Genomic DNA, 18,873 nt, shown 5'->3' on the forward strand with positions numbered 1-18,873 from the left:
GCTCGGTGCTTTGTGACCACCTAGATAGGGAGGGTGCCAGGGAGATGCAAGACGGAGGGATATGGGGATATATGTACACATATAGCTGATTCACTTTGTTATACAGCAGAGACTAACACAACATTGTAAAGCAATTATACTCCAATAAAGATGTTTAAAAAAAGAAAAAATATTTGAAGAGATCATAGTCGAAAACTTCCCTAACATGGGAAAGGAAATATTCAATCAAGTACAGGAAGCGCAGAGAGTCCCATACAGGATACATCCAAGGAGAAACACGCCAAGACACATATTAATCAAACTATCAAAAATTACATACAAAGAAAAAATATTAAAAGCAGCAAGGGAAAAACAACAAATAACATACAACGGAACCCCCATAAGGTTAACAGCTGACCTTTCAGCAGGAACTCTGCAAGCCAGAAGGGAGTGGCAGGACATATTTAAACTGATGAAAGGGAAAAACCTACAACCAAGACTACTCTACCCAGCAAGGATCTCATTCAGATTCAAAGGAGAAGTTAAAACCTTTACAGACAAGCAAAAGTTAAGAGAATTCAGCACCACCAAACCAGCTTTACAACAAATGCTAAAGGAACTTCTCTAAGCAGGAAACACAAGAGAAGGAAAAGACCGACCAAAACAAACCCAAAACAATTAGGAAAATGGTAATAAGAACACACATATTGATAATTAACTTAAATGTAAATGGATTAAATGCTGCAACCAAAAGACACAGACTGGCTGAATGGATGCAAAAACAAGACCCGTATATATGCTGTCTACAAGAGACCCACTTCAGACCTAGGGACACATACAGACTGAAAGTGAGGGGATGGAGAAAGATATTCCATGCAAATGGAAATTAAAAAAAAGCTAGAATAGCAATACTCATATCAGACAAAATAGACTTTAAAATAAAGATTATTACAAGAGACAAAGACACTACATAATGATCAAGGAATCAATCCAAGAAGAAGATATAACAATTGTAAATATTTATGCACCCAACATAGGAGCACCTCAATACATAAGCCAAGTGCTAACAGCCATAAAAGGGGACATCAACAGTAACACATTCATAGTGGGGGACTTTAACACCTCACTTACACCAATGGACAGATCATCCAGACAGAAAATTAATAAGGAAACATAAGCTTTAAATGACACAATAGACCAGATGGACTTAATTGATACTTATAGGACATTCCATCCAAAAACAACAGAATACACTTTCTTTTCAAGTAGTCGTGGAACATTCTTCAGGATAGATCATATCTTGGGTCACAAATCAAGCCTCGGTAAATGTAAGAATATTGAAATAGTATCAAGTATCTATTCTGACCACAACGCTATGAGACTAGATATCAATTACAGGAAAAAAAACCTGTAAAAAATAGTTTAAACACATGGAGGCTAAACAATGTGCTACTAAATAACCAAGAGATCACTGAAGAAATCAAAGAGGAAATCAAAAAATACCTAGAAACAAATGACAATGAAAACACTATGACCCAAAACCTGTGGGAAGCAGCAAAAGCAGTTCTAAGAGGGAAGTTTATAGCAATACAATCCTACATCAAGAAACAAGAAAAATCTCAAACAACTTAACCTTACACCTAAAGCAATTAGAGAAAGAAGAACAAAAAAACCCCAAAGTTAGCAGAAGGAAAGAAATCATAAAGATCAGATCAGAAATCAATGAAAAAGAAATGAAGGAAACAATAGCAAAGATCAATGAAGCTAAAAGATGGTTCTTTGAGAAGATGAACAAATTGATAAACCATTAGCCAGACTCATCAAGAAAAAAAGGGAGAAGACGCAAATCAACAGAATTAGAAATGAAAAAGAAGTAATAACTGACACTGCAGAAATACAGAAGCTCATGAGAGACTACTGCAAGCAACTATATGCCAATAAAATGGACAACCTGGAAGAAATGGACAAATTCTTAGACAAGTACAACCTTTCGAGACTGAACCAGGAAGAAATAGAAAATATAAACAGACCAATCACAAGCACTGAAATTGAAACTGTGATTAAAAATCTTCCAACAAACAGAAGTCCAGGACCAGATGGCTTCACAGGCGAATTCTATCAGACATTTAGAGAAGAGCTAACACCTATGCTTCTCAAACTCTTCCTAAATATAGCAGAGGGAGGAACACTCCCCAACTCATTCTACGAGGCCACAATCACCCTGATACCAAAACCAGACAAAGATGTCACAAAGAAAGAAAACTACGTGTCAATATCACTGATGAACATAGATACAAAAATCCTCAACAGAATACTAGCAAACAGAATCCAACAGCACATTAAAAGGATCATACACCATGATCAAGTGGGGTTTATCCCAGGATGCAAGGATTCTTCAATATATGCAAATCAATCAATGTGATACACCATATTAACAAATTGAAGGATAAAAGCCATATGATAATCTCAATAGATGCAGAAAAAGCTTTTGACAAAATTCAACACCCATTTATGATAAAAACTCTCCAGAAAGTGGGCATAGAGGGAACCTACCTCAACATAATAAAGGCCATATATGACAAACCCACAGCCAACGTTCTCAGTGGTGAGAAACTGAAACCATTTCCACTAAGATCAGGAACAAGACAAGGTTGCCCACTCTCACCACTATTATTCAACTTAGTTTTGGCAGTTTTAGCTACGGCAGTCAGAGAAGAAAAAGAAATAAAAGGAATCCAAATCGGAAAAGAAGTAAAACTGTCACTGTTTGCAGATGACATACTATACATAGAGAATCCTAAAGATGCTACCAGAAAACTACTAGAGCTATCAATGAATTTGGTAAAGTAGTAGGATACAAAATTAATGCACAGAAATCTGTTGCATTCCTATAAACTAACGAAAAATCTGAAGGAGAAAATAAGGAAACACTCCCATTTACCACTGCAACAAAAAGAATAAAATACCTAGGAATAAACCTACTTAAGGAGACAAAAGACCTGTGTGCAGAAAACTGTAAGACACTGATGAAAGAAATTAAAGATGATACAAACAAATGGAGAGATATACCATGTTCTTGGATTGGAAGAATCAACATTGTGAAAATGACTATACTACCCAAAGCAATCTGCAGATTCAATGCAGTCCCTATCAAACTACCAATGGCATTTTTCACAGAACTAGAACAAAAAATTTTAGTTTGTGTGGAAACACAAAAGACCCCGTAGCCAAAGCAATCCTTTTTTTCCTTTCTTATAAATTTATTTATTTATTTATTTATTTATTTATTTATTTATTTATTTATTTATGGCTGCCTTGAGTCTTCACTGCTGGGTGCGGGCTTTCTCTAGTTGTGGTGATGAGCGAGGGCTACTCTTTGTTGTGGTGCGTGGGCTTCTCATTGCAGTGGCTTCTCTTGTTGTGGAGCACGGGCTCTAGGTGCACGGGCTTCAGAAGTTGTGCAACGGGGGTTCAGTAGTTGTGGCACATGGGCTCAGTAGTTGTGGTTCGTGGGTGCTAGAGCGCAGGCTCAGTAGTTTTGGAGCACGGGCTTAGTTGCTCCGTGGAATGTGGGATCTTCCCTCACCCGGGCTCGAACCCGTGTCCCCTGCATTGGCAGGCCGATTCTTAACCACTGTGTCACCAGGGAAGTCCCCCAAAGCAATCTTGAGAAAGAAAACGGAGCTGGAGGAATCAGGCTCCCTGACTTTAGACTATATTACAAAGCGACAGTAATCAAGACACTATGGTACTGGCACAAAAACAGAAATACAGATCAATGGAACAGGATAAAAAGCCCAGAGATAAACCCATGCACATATGGTCACCTTATGTTTGATAAAGGAGGCAAGAATATACAATGGAGAAAAGACAGCCTCTTCAATAAGTGGTGCTGGGAAAACTGGACAGCTACATGTAAAAGAATGAAATTAGAACACTTCCTAACACCGTACACAAATATAAACTCAAAATGGATTAAAGACCTAAATGTAAGGCCAGACACTATAAAACTCTGAGAGGAAAACATTGGCCAAACACTATGAGATAAATCACAGCAAGATCCTTTTTGACCCACCTCCTAGAGAAATGGAAATTAAGAGAAAAATAAACAAATGGGACCTAATGAAACTTAAAAGCTTTTGCTCAGCAAAGGAAACCGTAAACAAGACGAAAAGACAACCCTCAGAATGGGAGAAAATATTTGCAAACGAAGCAACTGACAAAGGATTAATCTCCAAAATATACAAGCAGCTCATGCAGCTCAGTATCAAAAAAACAACCAAATCCAAAAATGGGCGCAAGACCTAAATAGACATTTCTCCAAAGAAGATATACAGATTGCCGACAAACACATGAAAGGATGCTCAACATCACTAATCATTAGAGAAAGGCAAATCAAAACCACAGTGAGCTATCACCTCACACCAGTCAGAATGGCCATCATCAAAAAGCCTACAAACAATAAATGCTGGAGATGGTGTGGAGAAAAGGGAACCCTCTTGCACTGTTGGTGGGAATGTAAATTGATACAGCCACTATGGAGAACAGTATGGAGGTTCCTCAAAAAACTAAAAATAGAACTACCATATGACCCAGCAATCCCACTACTGGGCATATACCCCGAGAAAACCATAATTCAAAAAGAGACATGTATCACAATGTTCATTGAAGCACATGTTACAGTTGCCAGGACATGTAAGCAACGTAAGTGTCCATCGACACATGAATGGATAAAGAAGATGTGGCACATATATACAATGGAATATTATTCAGCCATAAAAAGAAACGAAATTGAGTTATTTGTAGTGAGGTGGATGTACCTAGAGTCTGTCTGTCATACAGAGTGAATGAAGTAAGTCAGAAAGAGAAAAATAAATACCGTATGCTAACATATATATATGAAATCTAAAAAAAAATGGTTCTCATGAACCTAGGGACAGGACAGGAATAAAGACGGAGACGTAGAGAATGGACTTGAGGACACGGGGAGGGGGAAGGGTAAGCTGGGACTAAGTGAGAGAGTAGCATTGACATATATACACTACCAAATGTAAAATAGATAGCTAGTGGGAAGCAACTGCATAGCACAGGGAGATCAGCTCGGTGCTTTGTGACCACCTACAGGGGTGGGATAGGGAGGGTGGGAGGGAGATGCAAGAGGGAGGAGGTATGGGGATATATTTATATGTACAGCTGATTCACTTTGTTATACAGCAGAAACTAACACAACATTGTAAAGCAATTATACTCCAATAACGATTTAAAAAAAAAAAAAAGATTAGAAAGAAAAAATCCTCTTGGATTAGGACACATAAGTTTTCGAGGCAGAAGTCCAGTGTGTCCCCCTTTGCCTGGCAAAGTAATAAAGCTATCCTTTAATACTTCACCTCCCCTCCCCCAAAAATAGAAGAAGAAGAATATACTTTGTTGTCAATAATAATTCCGTGGAGGGGAATTAATTAATTTTTCCATTAAAGGGATGTGTTTAGGGTCTTTTTTTTTTTCTTAATTTTTTTTTTTTTGGCTGTGTTGGGTCTTTGTTGCTGTGCTCAGGCTTTCTCTAGTTGTGGCGAGTGGGGGCTATTCTTCGTTGCGGTGCGCGGGCTTCTCATTGCGGTGGCTCCTCTTGTTGCAGAGCATGGGCTCTAGGCACATGGGCTTCAGTAAATGTGGAGCGCGGGCTCAGTAGTTATGGTGTGCGGGCTTAGTTGCTCTGTGGCACGTGGGATCTTCCCGGACCAGGGCTCGAACCCGTGTCCCCTGCATTGGCAGGCGGCTTCTTAACCACTGCGCCACCAGGGAAGCCCTGGAATGTGTTTAAGTAGAAGTGAAATGTTGAGTACACTCTCTTGAACTAAAAAAAAAATTAAAAATTAAAAAGCTCCAAAATAAACATCTCAAGTCATATTACCAGGAGACCTGTGAGTTGTAGCTTGAAGTATGAGTAGGGACAAAAATTCAGTATGAAAATGGTATGTTGTCTTTATAATCCCTGATATTAGGGAATTATTGGTTTTTTATTTATTTTTATTTTTATTTTTATTTATCAAATAGCCTGGGCTTGATGGTGGAAACAAAGGAAATGGCTTTACTCGTCTCTCTTTTTGTTTTAGAAGTATTTTTTTGATTTATTAATTTATTAATTTATTTTTGGCTCCATTGGGTCTTCGTTGTTACACGCGGGCTTTCTGTAGTTGGGGCGAGCGGGGGCTACTCTTCATTGCGGTGTGCAAGCTTCTCATTGTGATGCCTTCTCTTTGTTGTAGAGCACAGGCTCTAGGCATGCGGGCTTCAGTAGTTGTGACACGCGGGCTCAGTAGTTGTGGCTCATGGGCTCTAGAGCGCCGGCTCAGTAGTTGTGGTGTACGGGCTTAGTTGCTCCGTGGCATGTGGGATCTTCCTGGACCAAGGATCGAACCCTGTGTCCCCTGCATCGGCAGGCAGATTCTCAACCACTGCGCCACCAGGGAAGCCCCAACTCTTCTCTCTTTAAAGTGGATGTTTTGAGTCTCCCTTTCCTGTCCTTGAATAATATATAAATTAGAACTCATAGCTTTTGGCATGGGGGTTATAGTCACATATTATACATATCAGTATATTTAAACTTCAGTCCAAGCATTGATGATGTTAGGGAATTATTGGGATTTTATTTTATTTTTATTATTTTTTTCTTGAAGTCTAGTTGATTATAATGCGTTAAGTTTCTGGTGTACCGCAAAGTTATTCAGTTATGTATATATCCATATATATTCTTTTTCATTATAGGTTATTACAAGATATTGAGTATAGTTCCCTGTACTATACGGTACGGCCTGGTTGTTTACCTATTTTATATGTAGTAGTTTGTATCTGCTAATCTGAAACTCCTTATTTATCCCTCCCCCAACTTTCCCCTTTGATAACCATAAGTTTGTTTTGTATGTCTGTGAGTCTGTTTCTGTTTTGTAAACACATTTACTTATATCATATTTTAGCTTCCACATATAAGTGATATCATATGATATTTGTCTTTGCTGTCTGACTTACTTCACTTAGTATGATAATCTCTAGGTGCATCCATGTTGCTGCAAATGGCATTATTTCATTCTTTTTTTATGGCTGAGTAGTATTCCATTGTGTATATATATGTACCATATCTTCTTTATCCATTCATCTGTCGATGGACATTTAGGTTGTTTCCATGTCTTGGCTGTTGTAAATAGTGCTGCTGTGAATATTGGGGTGCATGTGTCTTTTTGAATTATAGTTTTCTCTGGATATATGCCCAAGAGTGGGATTGCTGAATCATATGGTAACTCTATTTTTAGTTTTCTGAGGAACCTCCATACTGTTTTCCACAGTGGCTGCACCACCTTACATTCCCACCAATAGTGTAGGAAGGTTCCCTTTCCTCCATACCCTCTCCAACATTTGTTATTTGTAGATTTTAATGATGGCCATTCTGACCAGCATGAGGTGGTACCTCATTGTAGGTTTTTTTTTTTTTTTAACATAATTGCTTTACAATGGTGTGTTAGTTTCTGCTTTATAACAAAAAAATATGGAACGCTTCACGAATTTGCTTGTCATCCTTGCACAGGGTCCATGCTAATCTTCTCTGTGCCGTTCCAATTTTAGTATATGTGCTGCCGAAGCGAGCACTCATTGTAGTTTTGATTTGCATTTCTCTAATAATTAGCAGTGTTGAGCATCTTTTCATGTGCCTATTGGCCATCTATATGTCTTCTTTGGAGAAATGTCTATTTAGGTCTTCTGCCCATTTTTTGATTGGGTTGTTTGCTTTTTTGTTATTCAGTTGTATGAGCTGTTTGTGTATTTTGGAAATTAAGCCCTTGTCGGTCGCATCATTTGCAAATATTTTCCCTCAGTACATAGGTTGTCTGTTCATTTTGTTTATGGTTTCTTTTGCTGTGCAAAATCTTATAAGTTGATTAGGTCCCATTTGTTTATTTTTGCTTTTATTTCTATTGCCTTGGGAGACTGACCTAAGACAACATTGCTACAATTTATGTCAGAGAATGTTTTGCCTATGTTCTCTTCTAGGAGTCTTATGGTGTCCTGTCTTATATTTAAGTCTTTAAGCCACTTTGAGTTTATTTTTTGTTTCTGGTGTGATGGAGTGTTCTAACTTCATTGATTTACATGCAGCTGTCCAGCTTTCCCAGCACCACTTGCTGAAGAGACTTTTTTTCGTCCATTGTATATTTTGCCTCCTTTGTCAAATACTGACTGTAGGTGTGTGGGGGGGAAATTATTGTTAATTTTCTTATTTATAATAATGGCATTATGATTTTGTAGAAGAATATGCCTACTTTTAAGAGATGCATGCTTAAGTATGTATGAGAGTGAAGTGTTATCATGTCTGCAGTTTCTTCAAATGGTTCAGCTCAAAATATAGAGTGAGCAAATATGGCAAAATGTTAACAATTATTGAATCTAGGTAGTGATTATATGGGTGTTTGTGATGGTTCATTTTATGTATCAACTTGACTGGGCCACAGGGTGCCCAGATATTTGGTCAAACGTTTTTCTGGGTTTTTCTGAGAATGTTTCTAAATGAGATGAGAAAATCTTTTTTCTCCACACCTGTCAATAAGGACCACCACTAGTGGTTTGCTTAAACTGGCAAAGCCAATAATATACCTTCACTGTCATGCCTTAGGGGTGTATCAGCTCTCCAGCCCTATATCATAATTTAGTTGACAAGGAAGGATCTTGATCATCTTTCCCTTCTATAAGATATCACACTGGCCAATTACATTGATGACGTTATGCTGATTGGACCTACTGAGCAAGAAGTAGCAACTTATTGGTAAGACATTTGCATGTTAAAGGATGGGAAATAAATCTAACAAAAATTCAGGGGCCTTCTACTTCAGTGAAACTTCTAGGGCTCAAGTGGTGTGGGCATGTCAAGATCTCCCTTTAAGGTAAAGGATAAGTTATTGCTCTGGCCCCTCTTACAACCAAAAACCTGGCACAACACCTAGTAGGCCTCTTTGGATTTTGGAGGTAACATATTCCTCATGTGATGTGTTACTCCAACCCATTTACTGAGTGATCTGAAAAGGCAGTAGTTTTGAGTGGGGCCCAGAACAAGGGAAGGCTCTGCATTGGTCCAGGCTGCGGTGCAAGCTGCTCTGCCATTCGGGCCACAGGATCCAGCAGATCCGATGGGGCTTAGACTGTCATGGCAGGTAGGGATGCTGCTTGGAGCCTTTGGTGGCCCCTGTAGGTGAATCATAAGTCAGGCCCTTAGGATTTGGGAGAAAAATCCTGTCATCCTCTGCAAATAACTACTTTCCTTTTAAGTAATAACTCTGGGCCTGCTACGGGGCCTGAGTAAAAGGCTTAACGGTGGGCCACAAAGTTACCATGTGACCTGAATTACCCGTCATGAGCTGGGTGTCATCTGACCCACCAAGCCATAAAATTGGGTGAGCAGAGCAGCACTCTGTCATCACATGAAGGTGGTACATATGATATTGGGCCCAAGCAGGCCCTGAAGGCACAATAAATTACATGAAGCAGTGGCCAAATGCCTGTGGTTTCCCACTCTTGCTGCACTGCCTTCTCTCCCCCAGCCTGCACCTGTGGCCTCATGGGGAGTTCCCTATGATCAATTGACATAAGAAGGGGAGACTTAGGCCTGATTTACAGGTGGCTCTGCATGATCTGTAGGGACCACATTAAAGTAGACAGCTGCAGCACTACAGCTTCTGTCTGGGACATCCCTGAAGGAAAGTAGTGAAGGGAAATCCTCCCACTGGGCAGAACTTTGAGCAGTGTACTACCACTCCACAAGGAAGGAAGGGAAGAGAATGTCTAGAATACAGGACATCCCTTAGGGCATCTCTTAGTATTGCCATGCCTTGTGATAAAGGTCAATGGAAAACTCCAACAGCCTGGTCTAGGCAGAACTACTAATGGCCCAGACCCTTCAGGAATGAAGATTTGGATTACCCCAGCAAGTGAAGAACCAGGACCAGCTGAGGTGCTTGCTGAAGGCAAACATACTAAAAAAAAAGGTAATGGAAGAAAGTAGTGATAAATACCAGCTGTGACCATATGATGACTTACAGAAATGAGGATTATAATTGTCATGTGTATTTCCTCCTTATTTGGTTATGAATATGTTCACATGGGTGTATGTGTGTATGTATATATTTGTAAATGCATATATATATGGCAAATATCTTTGTTTTTTTCCTGCTCTTATTCTCTTATCATATAATGACTTTATGTCATCATACTTGAGTATTGTTATTTTTATATCATAGTTTTTAAGTTACAGGGTATCAAGGAGAAGAGTAATCCTCACGTTAGGACTTCACCTCCTCTTCTGGCGAAGGGGTTAGGCCATTTTTGGTTGTACACAGCACAGTTGTATCATGTTAGGTGATCCATGGTCTTGTTATTGTCTTTATTTGGAGATTAAATACGGTTTAAGGCAAAGTGTATGGGTGCCAAGTTGACAAGGGGTGGACTTGTGATGGTTAATTTTATGTGTCAACTTGACTAGGCCAGAGGGTGCCCAGATAATTTGGTCAAACATTGTTCTGGGTGTGTCTGTGAGGGTAGTTCTGGATGAGAGTAACATTTGAAATGGTAGACTGGGTAAAGCAGATTGCCCTCCTCATGGTGGCTGGGTCTCATCAAATCAGTTGAAGGCCTGAGTAGACCAAAAAGGCTGAGGAAGAAGGAACTTTTTGCCTGCCTGACTGCCTTTGAGCTGGGACATCAATTTTTTTCCCTGCTTTCAAATGTTGAACTGAAACATTGGCTCTTCCTTGGTCTCAAGCTTGAGGGAATTCAGACTAGAACTATGCCATTGGCTCTGCTGGGTGTCCAGCATTGCTAACTGCAGATCTCAGGACTTGTCAGCCCCTATAATTGTGTTAGCCAATTCCTTATAATAAATAAATACGCAGACATTTGCACACACACATACACATCCTATTGGTTCTGTTTCTGGTGAACCCTGACTATATAATATAGTATTTATTGTCTATATTCTTTTTATTTTCTGTATGTTTCAAAATTTCCTTGTTGAAAAATTGGGAGAAAAAGTCATTCAAATCTCAGTCAAAACTTAAATCTTGGGCTTCCCTGGTGGTGCAGCGGTTGAGAATCCGCCTGCCAATGCAGGGGACACGGGTTCGAGCCCTGGTCTGGGAAGATCCCACATGCCGCGGAGCAGCTGGGCCCGTGAGCCACAACTACTGAGCCTGTGCGTCTGGAGCCTGTGCTCCGCAACAAGAGAGGCCGCGATAGTGAGAGGCCCGCGCACCGCGATGAAGAGTGGCCCCCGCTCGCCGCAACTAGAGAAAGCCCTCGCACAGAAATGAAGACCCAACACAGCCAAAAATAAATAAATAAATTTATAAAAACAAAAACAAAAACAAAACAAAACAAAAAAACCCTTCAATCTCTCATCCAGTTCAAGGCTTCTACCTTATGCTTACTTTATCTCATGTCTGACCTGTACTTCTCCAAATAAGCAGTGTGGCAAGCGGGTGCGATGTGTTTCTTTATTCTCATTGCTCCCCTCCGCTCCTAGTCCTGTGCTATATCTAGCTTCTTCCAGGTTGTCAGTGAGGGTGAATGTTGAGTGAGAACACAAAGCAAAAGGGTAGAATCTTTCTCGACTGGTGCTGGTATAATCTAGCCCTGGTACCCTTTGTGTGGCTAATGACCAAATACTGCCTGTTTTTCTCAATCATGGAATATGTGTGTGTGTGTGTGTGTGTGTGTACGTGCAGTTATTTCCTCCCCACCAACTAGGGACCTTGGCAATGTACCATTCATTCTGTGGGCAATGCATTTTCCAGCTGATCTCTTATGAATCCCTCTCCTCCTCTTGTTCAAGTGACACTCCCTTAGGGTCCTCCAGCTATAGGTAGTTTTTTTTTTTTTTTCCATGAAAGCAAAGCTTGACTGTCTTCCAGAGTGTCCACTTGGTCACAGTGTATATTCTTACCACCATGTAAAAGGGCAGGCTTCTCTTGTTGCTGCCTCCTCTCCTTGCTCTATTCTATCTTTGTCTTTATATACGTATCAGTTTATTTTTGCTGTGTAACAAACCTTTCTAAAACTTAGTGACTTAAAATAACACCCCTTTAATATTATGGTGCTTGGACAGCTGGGCAGTTCTGTTGATTGCAGCTGGGCTCCCTCATGCATCTGCAATCTGGTACAAGTCAGCTAAGTGGCTCTGGAGTTGTATTAGAGTGATTGGGTTGACTCGGTTATGTGTCTTTCATCATTCACCATCTAGCCTGGGCTGGTCCACATGGCAGCAGAGCTCAATGGGAGAGAGCAGAAATAATCAAGGCCCCTTGAGTCTTGGGCTTCAAGCTGGCACACCATGACTTCCTTTTCTGTATGCCAAAGCAAGGCCCAAGATTACCCCAGATTCAAGGAGTAGAAAATACTCTACCTCTTGATGGGAGAACCTGCAGTGTCATACTGCCAAGGGGAGAGGGTATAGGGAAGAGTAATAATTGCAGTAATTTTTGCTAACAGTCTACTACAAGGTATGATACATACTGCTAGACATGTATGTAATCCCCGTTGCTTCACTGCCACCCTCATGGAATGGAATTGTGCTATGACCTTCTGGCACTCAGCTAATATCAGCTCCCTGATCTCTTTTAGGAGTTCTGCTGCCCTCCTTAATCTTTGGTGTGAGGCAGAGGGAGAAGAAAGACTATGTTCCTGTGCTCATTAATAATTTAATGAAGGGGAATTAATTATTTTTTTCCATTAAAATGGAATTCAAAGTAGAGTTTAAGTATAATAGAAGCAAAACATTGAAATGCATGTACTAAACCAAACAACAGCAACAACAAAACTGTTTGTTAATAAGCATCGGAAATCAAATTCTCAGGAGACCTGTAGCTTTCTATGGGAAGAAAAAAAACAACACAGCATTTTTCACTCACTTGTTCTGTACAGTCCTTTGAAAGACACTTGTTTTGGTGAATCCCGTCCAATGAATCTCTAACTCGGTAATGATGTTACATTGATATGTAAAGCACTCCTTTAACATATATCACTTTGATAGGACTGTGATAAACATTTCAACTAAAAACACTGTCTTTTTTAAAGGTATTAAGGAGCATCAATTCAATTATTCACAATCCAAGAGCTCCAGTAATAATTTATAAACAGAGCAAAGGAGGAGCCCAACATTTTAATAGAGATCTTGTTCAAGATTGTGGATTTGAGCATCTTGTTCCTGTAATAGAAATGTGGGCAGATCAACTGGCTTCCTTAAAGGTAAGGGGTTGAATATTCTTTACAGGCTTTGAAAATCTGTAGGAGTCCATGGGCTTTATATACTTTTATTCTCAAGCAAAGTTTTATATTTGGTGTGCTTTTACCATAGACTTTTTCTTTATAATTGCACCTTACTGATGAAAAATGTTGGTTAATGAAAGTATCGTTATGCTCTGACTTCCTGACTTTTTTTTCAAATTCTGGTGGCGCTTACTGTTTAATACATTTATTTGGCACTGAATGTGTTGCCTTGAATTGCTAAAATAGATAACTGCCTTCTTACCAAATGAAAAATTAAAGATATTAATATGTGAGGTCTGGGTACTAATTGGAGAGTGTTAAATAAGTGGAGGACTAAAATAAGAAGTTGAGAAAAGTAAGAACTTCCTGTATTTCTTTCTGTATTCTAGAGTTGCACTGTCTAATACAATAACCACTAAGCCACATGTAGCTTTTGATCACTTGAAATGTGACTAGTCCCAACTGAGATGTGCTGCAAGTATAAAATTACACACCAGATTTAGAAAACTTATTATGGAGAAAAATAGTTAAAATATTGATTATCTGTTAAATGATAATATTTTGGATATATTGGGTTAAATATATTATTAAAATTGTCACCTATTTCTTTTTACTTTTTTAAATGTGGCTACTAGACAATATTACTGTGACACACATTACATTCCTTTTGGATGGCATTGTTCTAAAGGGCCAAGCACTGTGCCATGCACATAGTAGATGCTCAGTAAATATTTGTTTATTGATTGACCAGTCTTAGACTTCTAAACTTCCAGGAGCCCGGCCTCTTGTGCACAGTTTTAAATAGATTAGGACAACATATCTAGGCCAGGAAAACTAAGTAGGCTGTCATGAAAACCAAGTCAAATTACTTTAGGCATCCTTTCGAATTAAAAACTTTCCTGGAGATACATACTATAACATGGATGAATCTTGAAAATATCCTAAGTGAAAGAAGCCTGTCACAAAAGGCCGCTTATTGTATGATTCCATTTTTTTTAATGAAATGCTCAGAATAGGCAAATCCATAGAAACAGAAAGTAGATTAGTAGTTACCCAAGGGCTGGGAGCAGGAGAGAACGGGGAATGACTGTAAGTGGGTACAAGGGTTTCTTTTTTTTTTTTTTTAACATCTTTATTGGAGTATAATTGCTTTACAATGGTGTGTTAGTTTCTGCTTTATAACAAAGTGAATCAGTTATACAAGCAACCGCATAGCACAGGGAGATCAGCTCAGTGCTTTGTGACCACCTAGAGGGGTGGGATAGGGAGGGTGGGAGGGAGGGAGGGTTTCTTTTTGGAGTGATGAAAATGTTCTAGAGTTGGATAATGGTGATGATTGCACATCTCTGTAAATAAGTCAAAACTACTGAATTGCACATTTAAAGAGGATGAATTTTATGGTATGTGAATTACATCTCAGTAAATCTGTTATTTAAAAAATCAAAGGCAAGATATTTTTTATTCATCAATAATTCAAAATAATTACTTAAATAACATATGCTACTAATAAATAACATATAATTACTTTAAACATCCAGATTCCAGATAATCAATATATATATATGTAAGGCCTGGAGAAAACTAATTTAACAGACTTTTTCTAAACTGATAATGGTATTTTTAAAAAAATAATGATCGTTAATATATATATTAAACCTGCTTGGATAATTATATTTTATTAGCATTATTATGAAAACTTTAAAAATCAGTAATAGCATGTTGTTTCTTTCGTAAAGGATTTGTATAAGTCCTTGAAAATACTATCTGCAGAACTGGTGCCTTGGCATAATTTAAAGAAGCAGGATGAAAATGAAGGTGTCAAAGTTGAAGATCTGTTGTTTATAGTAGATACCATGTTAGAAGAAGTGGAAAATAAGGAAAAGGTAATACTACCTAATACTTACATAAATGTTCACATTTTAATGTACTCTTTATCTTAGAAACTAATAATGATATGGATATAGATATTCTACTAGAACTCTGTTTCTCTTTTTAAAGTTTTTATTAAAGATTTGGAATAATTCTAAGATGTAAACTATCTTTCTTTTTCTTCCTCTCTTTTGGGCAGGACAGCAATATGCCAGACTTTCAAATTTTGCGAGCTATTGTTTCTCACTTCCAAAAATTATTTGATGTGCCTTCTTTAACTGGAGTCTATCCCCGAATGAATGAAGTTTATACTAGGCTTGGAGAAGTGAACAATGCTGTGAGAAACCTCCAGGAACTCTTAGAACTAGGTGATGACCCTTTGTCATTTTTGGCCCCCCATTTAAGAATTATTATTAATAAATCAACAAAAAGTAGTTAAAAAATCAAGGCTAACTGAAGCATAAAGTGTTTGATTTAATGATTTTGAAAACTCTTTTAAAATATCCTATCCTTTTATTTCTCTTTTGCAGATAGTTCATCCTCATTGTGTGTGCTGGTGAGCACAGTTGGAAAATTGTGTAGGCTGGTTAATGAAGATGTGAATGAACAGGTTATGCAGGTATTGGGACCTGAAGACCTCCAAAGGTATTTATTTTGAAAAGGTTACAAAGTATCATCCAGAATGTTTGGAGTGGTAAAATTAAAGACTTTCAAAACTTCATAAGTTATTTACCTTTCCTGTTTGGAATAGCATTTTTTAAAATAACTTGACAATCTAAAATAATCTCACACCTTAGAGATGGAGAGAATGTCAAGTGTTTTCAAGATAAAAGTAGACTCTAGGGCCTATAGGTTTACATAGGGTGGGTCAGGACTCCAGCATTATTGCTATAAGCTTGTTCCCAAATTATATATGGAGAAATTCAAACTTTATTAGCAACTTCATGTGAATTCAGAATATATAAGTCCAGTTTTTAGTACATTACCATCAGTCACTGATCACTAAATAATCACTAAGAGTATGTGTATTGTTTGATAAGAAGGTGTTAAGGATTTTTTTAAAAAGCTAGGCATCTCCGACATAAAACCTAATGTTTTTTTAAAATATTGAAATGTTATAGATATACTCTTCCTCCCTCCTTCCCCAGATTTTATAGCTACATATGTTCTGCAAGTTTTCCAAGAAGAACCCTTACCTGACACTTGAGTTTTCTGATACTTGATGCTTTTAAAAGGAATGTATGTCTCACTATTGGTCTTTTTCTCCTTCCCGCAGTTTTACTGATTACTGATACTTATTCTTAATGTTTAATAGAATACAGGATATAAAAGCCAATTCTTTTTAGAAAATGTTATAAAAGCATGGTCTCTTAAGAATCCTCAAGCTAAATAGAAAGTTCCTATATTAGGAATGTTATATAGATTTAACTTTAGAACAGATGATTACACTGAAAATAGATTTTTTTTTTAGAAAAGTGTTACTAGATGAACAAAGAGCTGAAAAAGGACGGATTGCAGTAAATGATCATTAAACTTATATTTAAATTAGCAGGACAATTTCTTTCCATTTTGAAATGTTCTATGTCCAATGAGATGCAAGTTGGAAATTCAGTGTAAACTGCATTTTTTTTTAAAAGCATTATCAACAAACTGGAAGAACATGAGGAATTTTTCCCAGCATTTCAGGCATTTACTAATGATCTACTTGAAATCTTAGGTAAGATCTTTGTTGGCGGTGGTTAAATTTTGAGTCTCAAGATGTCAGTGGGTTTGAGGAAACAGTGCTCCTTAGTCACTGTATTAGTGTTTTTACCCAGAGTGGTAGAAAGTGTCTGCAAACCACTAACAGTTCTGGAAACAAACTTCTAACTTGCAGTTAAAGTTGGTTGGGATCTGTCTGCAGAACAGAGAAGCATATATCCTTTAAGGAGCTGGGGGTGCCTTTGTTTTAGGACCTTAAAATGAGAAATGACATTACTCTGGCTAGGCCCAGTGTAACCTTGACTCTGTCATTGGCAATGAGAAATGTCCTTAGAATTTATGATCTTGTAAGGTGTCTTTTTTTTTTCTTCTTCCTCCTTCTCCTTCTTTTTCTTCTCTCTCTTTTTTTTAAAGATAGTTCCTACTTACTGTGTTTTTTAGATATACAAATTAATTTCCTTCTCAGGTGGTGAGAAGTAATATAAAGTAAACATCTGTAGAAAGGAGATAAATTTATAAATCTGTAGAAGGGAAGAGATACATTTTACACTCTTGGTCAGATTGAGGGCTTCGTCAGTAGTAACATCTCTTAAAGGGAAAAAAAATGTAATTAGCTTAGGAATCATAGGCAAAATAGAGACCCAATTCTCTTTAAGTGTGATTATATATGGCTATAAAAATAATTTATCTTACTGTTAAGAACACTTTTTAGGGAATTCCCTGGTGGTCCAGTGGTCATTAGGACTCTGGGCTTTCACTGCCGAGGGCGCAGGTTCAATCCCTGGCGGGGGAACTAAAATCCCGCAAGCTGCGCAGCATGGCCAAAAAATCACTTTTTTAAAAAGGTTAAAGTGATTTATTTATTAATGAATTCTTTTTTTTTCCGTATAGCTCATTTGAAATTGAAAGTGTTTTTTTGTTTTTGTTTTTTGTTGTTGTTGTTGTTTGGGAAAGTGTAATTTGAAAGTTTAACTTGAGATGTGGAATTGTATAAATGTGTTGCCTTGTATCTCAAAGAGCCTTGTTTCCTGCAATAATATGATTTTACTTGCTTTGGGGTAGCAATTAACTTAAACAATGAGTTTCGTGTCATCAATAAACATTTTAATAGGTGTGCTAGCAACACTTATTTCAGAATCCTTCTATAGAAACTTCCCCTCAGATATGATACTCAGCATGGTTCATGGGGGATCATTTGCTTCAATTCAACAGGTGTGATTTTAGAATGCGGGTCAGGGAATAACTTGATCTTTGTACCTTACCACAATGTAAGATGTGAACCAAATTCTCTGCTGTAGATTTGCTGATATTTTTTTCCTTTCCTATATTTTGATAAGTGGATTCAGATAAGAATTCTGACTGAAGTCAGGAGCTTAAACATCATGGGTCATGTGTTTTGGCTAAAGGAAGAACCATCAAAATCCAGCTAAACATGGAGGGAGAGAGATGGAATCCAAGGAATCATGTTTTATGTAAAGGAAATGAGTTTATGAACAGTGACCTAGCAGAATAATCTAGAAAAAAGTGGTGAGAATTTAGAGAACCTGCCACTGGGGCTTACCTTAAGTAGGGCTGGAGTCTACATAATCAGAGAAAGGACCTTCCTTAGTGGCTAGGAGCTTCCAGATGGTGAATTCTAACTAAGGTTGGTTGGAAGAAGATAGTCTTAGGAAGAGAAGTCAAACTCAGAAAGAACCTGGCAGAGAAGAACCTGAACTATCTGGTAGACTGGACCAGGCTAAGCTCTATAATACATTGCATCTGAGATTTTACTCTGAGACACCTCACACCTTTTATTAGGTAGATAGGCTTCATCCTAAAAGGTAGACCTAAGAGCCATCCTACTAATGAGAAATCTTTATCATAAAATTAGGACAGGACTGTGTTCCAACAGAAGAAATCCCTAAGTCCCTAGATGGGGGCCCATGAGAGAGAGTGCCTCTACTGGGGATTTCACCATGTAGGCTCACCCATGTAGTTAAAGAGGCAGTAACATAATATCATAAATGTCACTAGTAGGAT

General features: G+C 38.1%; 1 protein-coding gene and 1 non-coding gene across 6 annotated transcripts in view; one reads left to right on the forward strand and one right to left on the reverse strand.

Annotated features, from left to right (window-relative positions):
- CEP70 (centrosomal protein 70) overlaps nucleotides 1-18,873 on the forward strand; it is an 84,571-nt gene that overhangs the window by 65,222 nt on the left and 476 nt on the right. For 4 of the 5 annotated variants that reach the window (XM_061193642.1, XM_061193644.1, XM_061193643.1 and 1 more), the window contains 5 exons: nucleotides 13,090-13,260; nucleotides 15,018-15,164; nucleotides 15,350-15,518; nucleotides 15,681-15,795; nucleotides 16,788-16,867. In XM_061193642.1, the coding sequence (XP_061049625.1) occupies nucleotides 13,090-13,260; nucleotides 15,018-15,164; nucleotides 15,350-15,518; nucleotides 15,681-15,795; nucleotides 16,788-16,867 (682 nt within the window). The remainder of the gene's footprint in view (nucleotides 1-13,089; nucleotides 13,261-15,017; nucleotides 15,165-15,349; nucleotides 15,519-15,680; nucleotides 15,796-16,787; nucleotides 16,868-18,873) is intronic. The other variant, XM_061193645.1, reaches the window with a different exon arrangement.
- On the reverse strand, nucleotides 7,514-7,620 carry LOC133094208 (U6 spliceosomal RNA). The gene has a single exon (XR_009701421.1). It is a non-coding gene; the product is annotated as a U6 spliceosomal RNA (small nuclear RNA).

Source organism: Eubalaena glacialis, chromosome 6, assembly GCF_028564815.1.
Source record: "Eubalaena glacialis isolate mEubGla1 chromosome 6, mEubGla1.1.hap2.+ XY, whole genome shotgun sequence".
In the NCBI taxonomy this organism is placed as follows: domain Eukaryota; kingdom Metazoa; phylum Chordata; class Mammalia; order Artiodactyla; family Balaenidae; genus Eubalaena; species Eubalaena glacialis.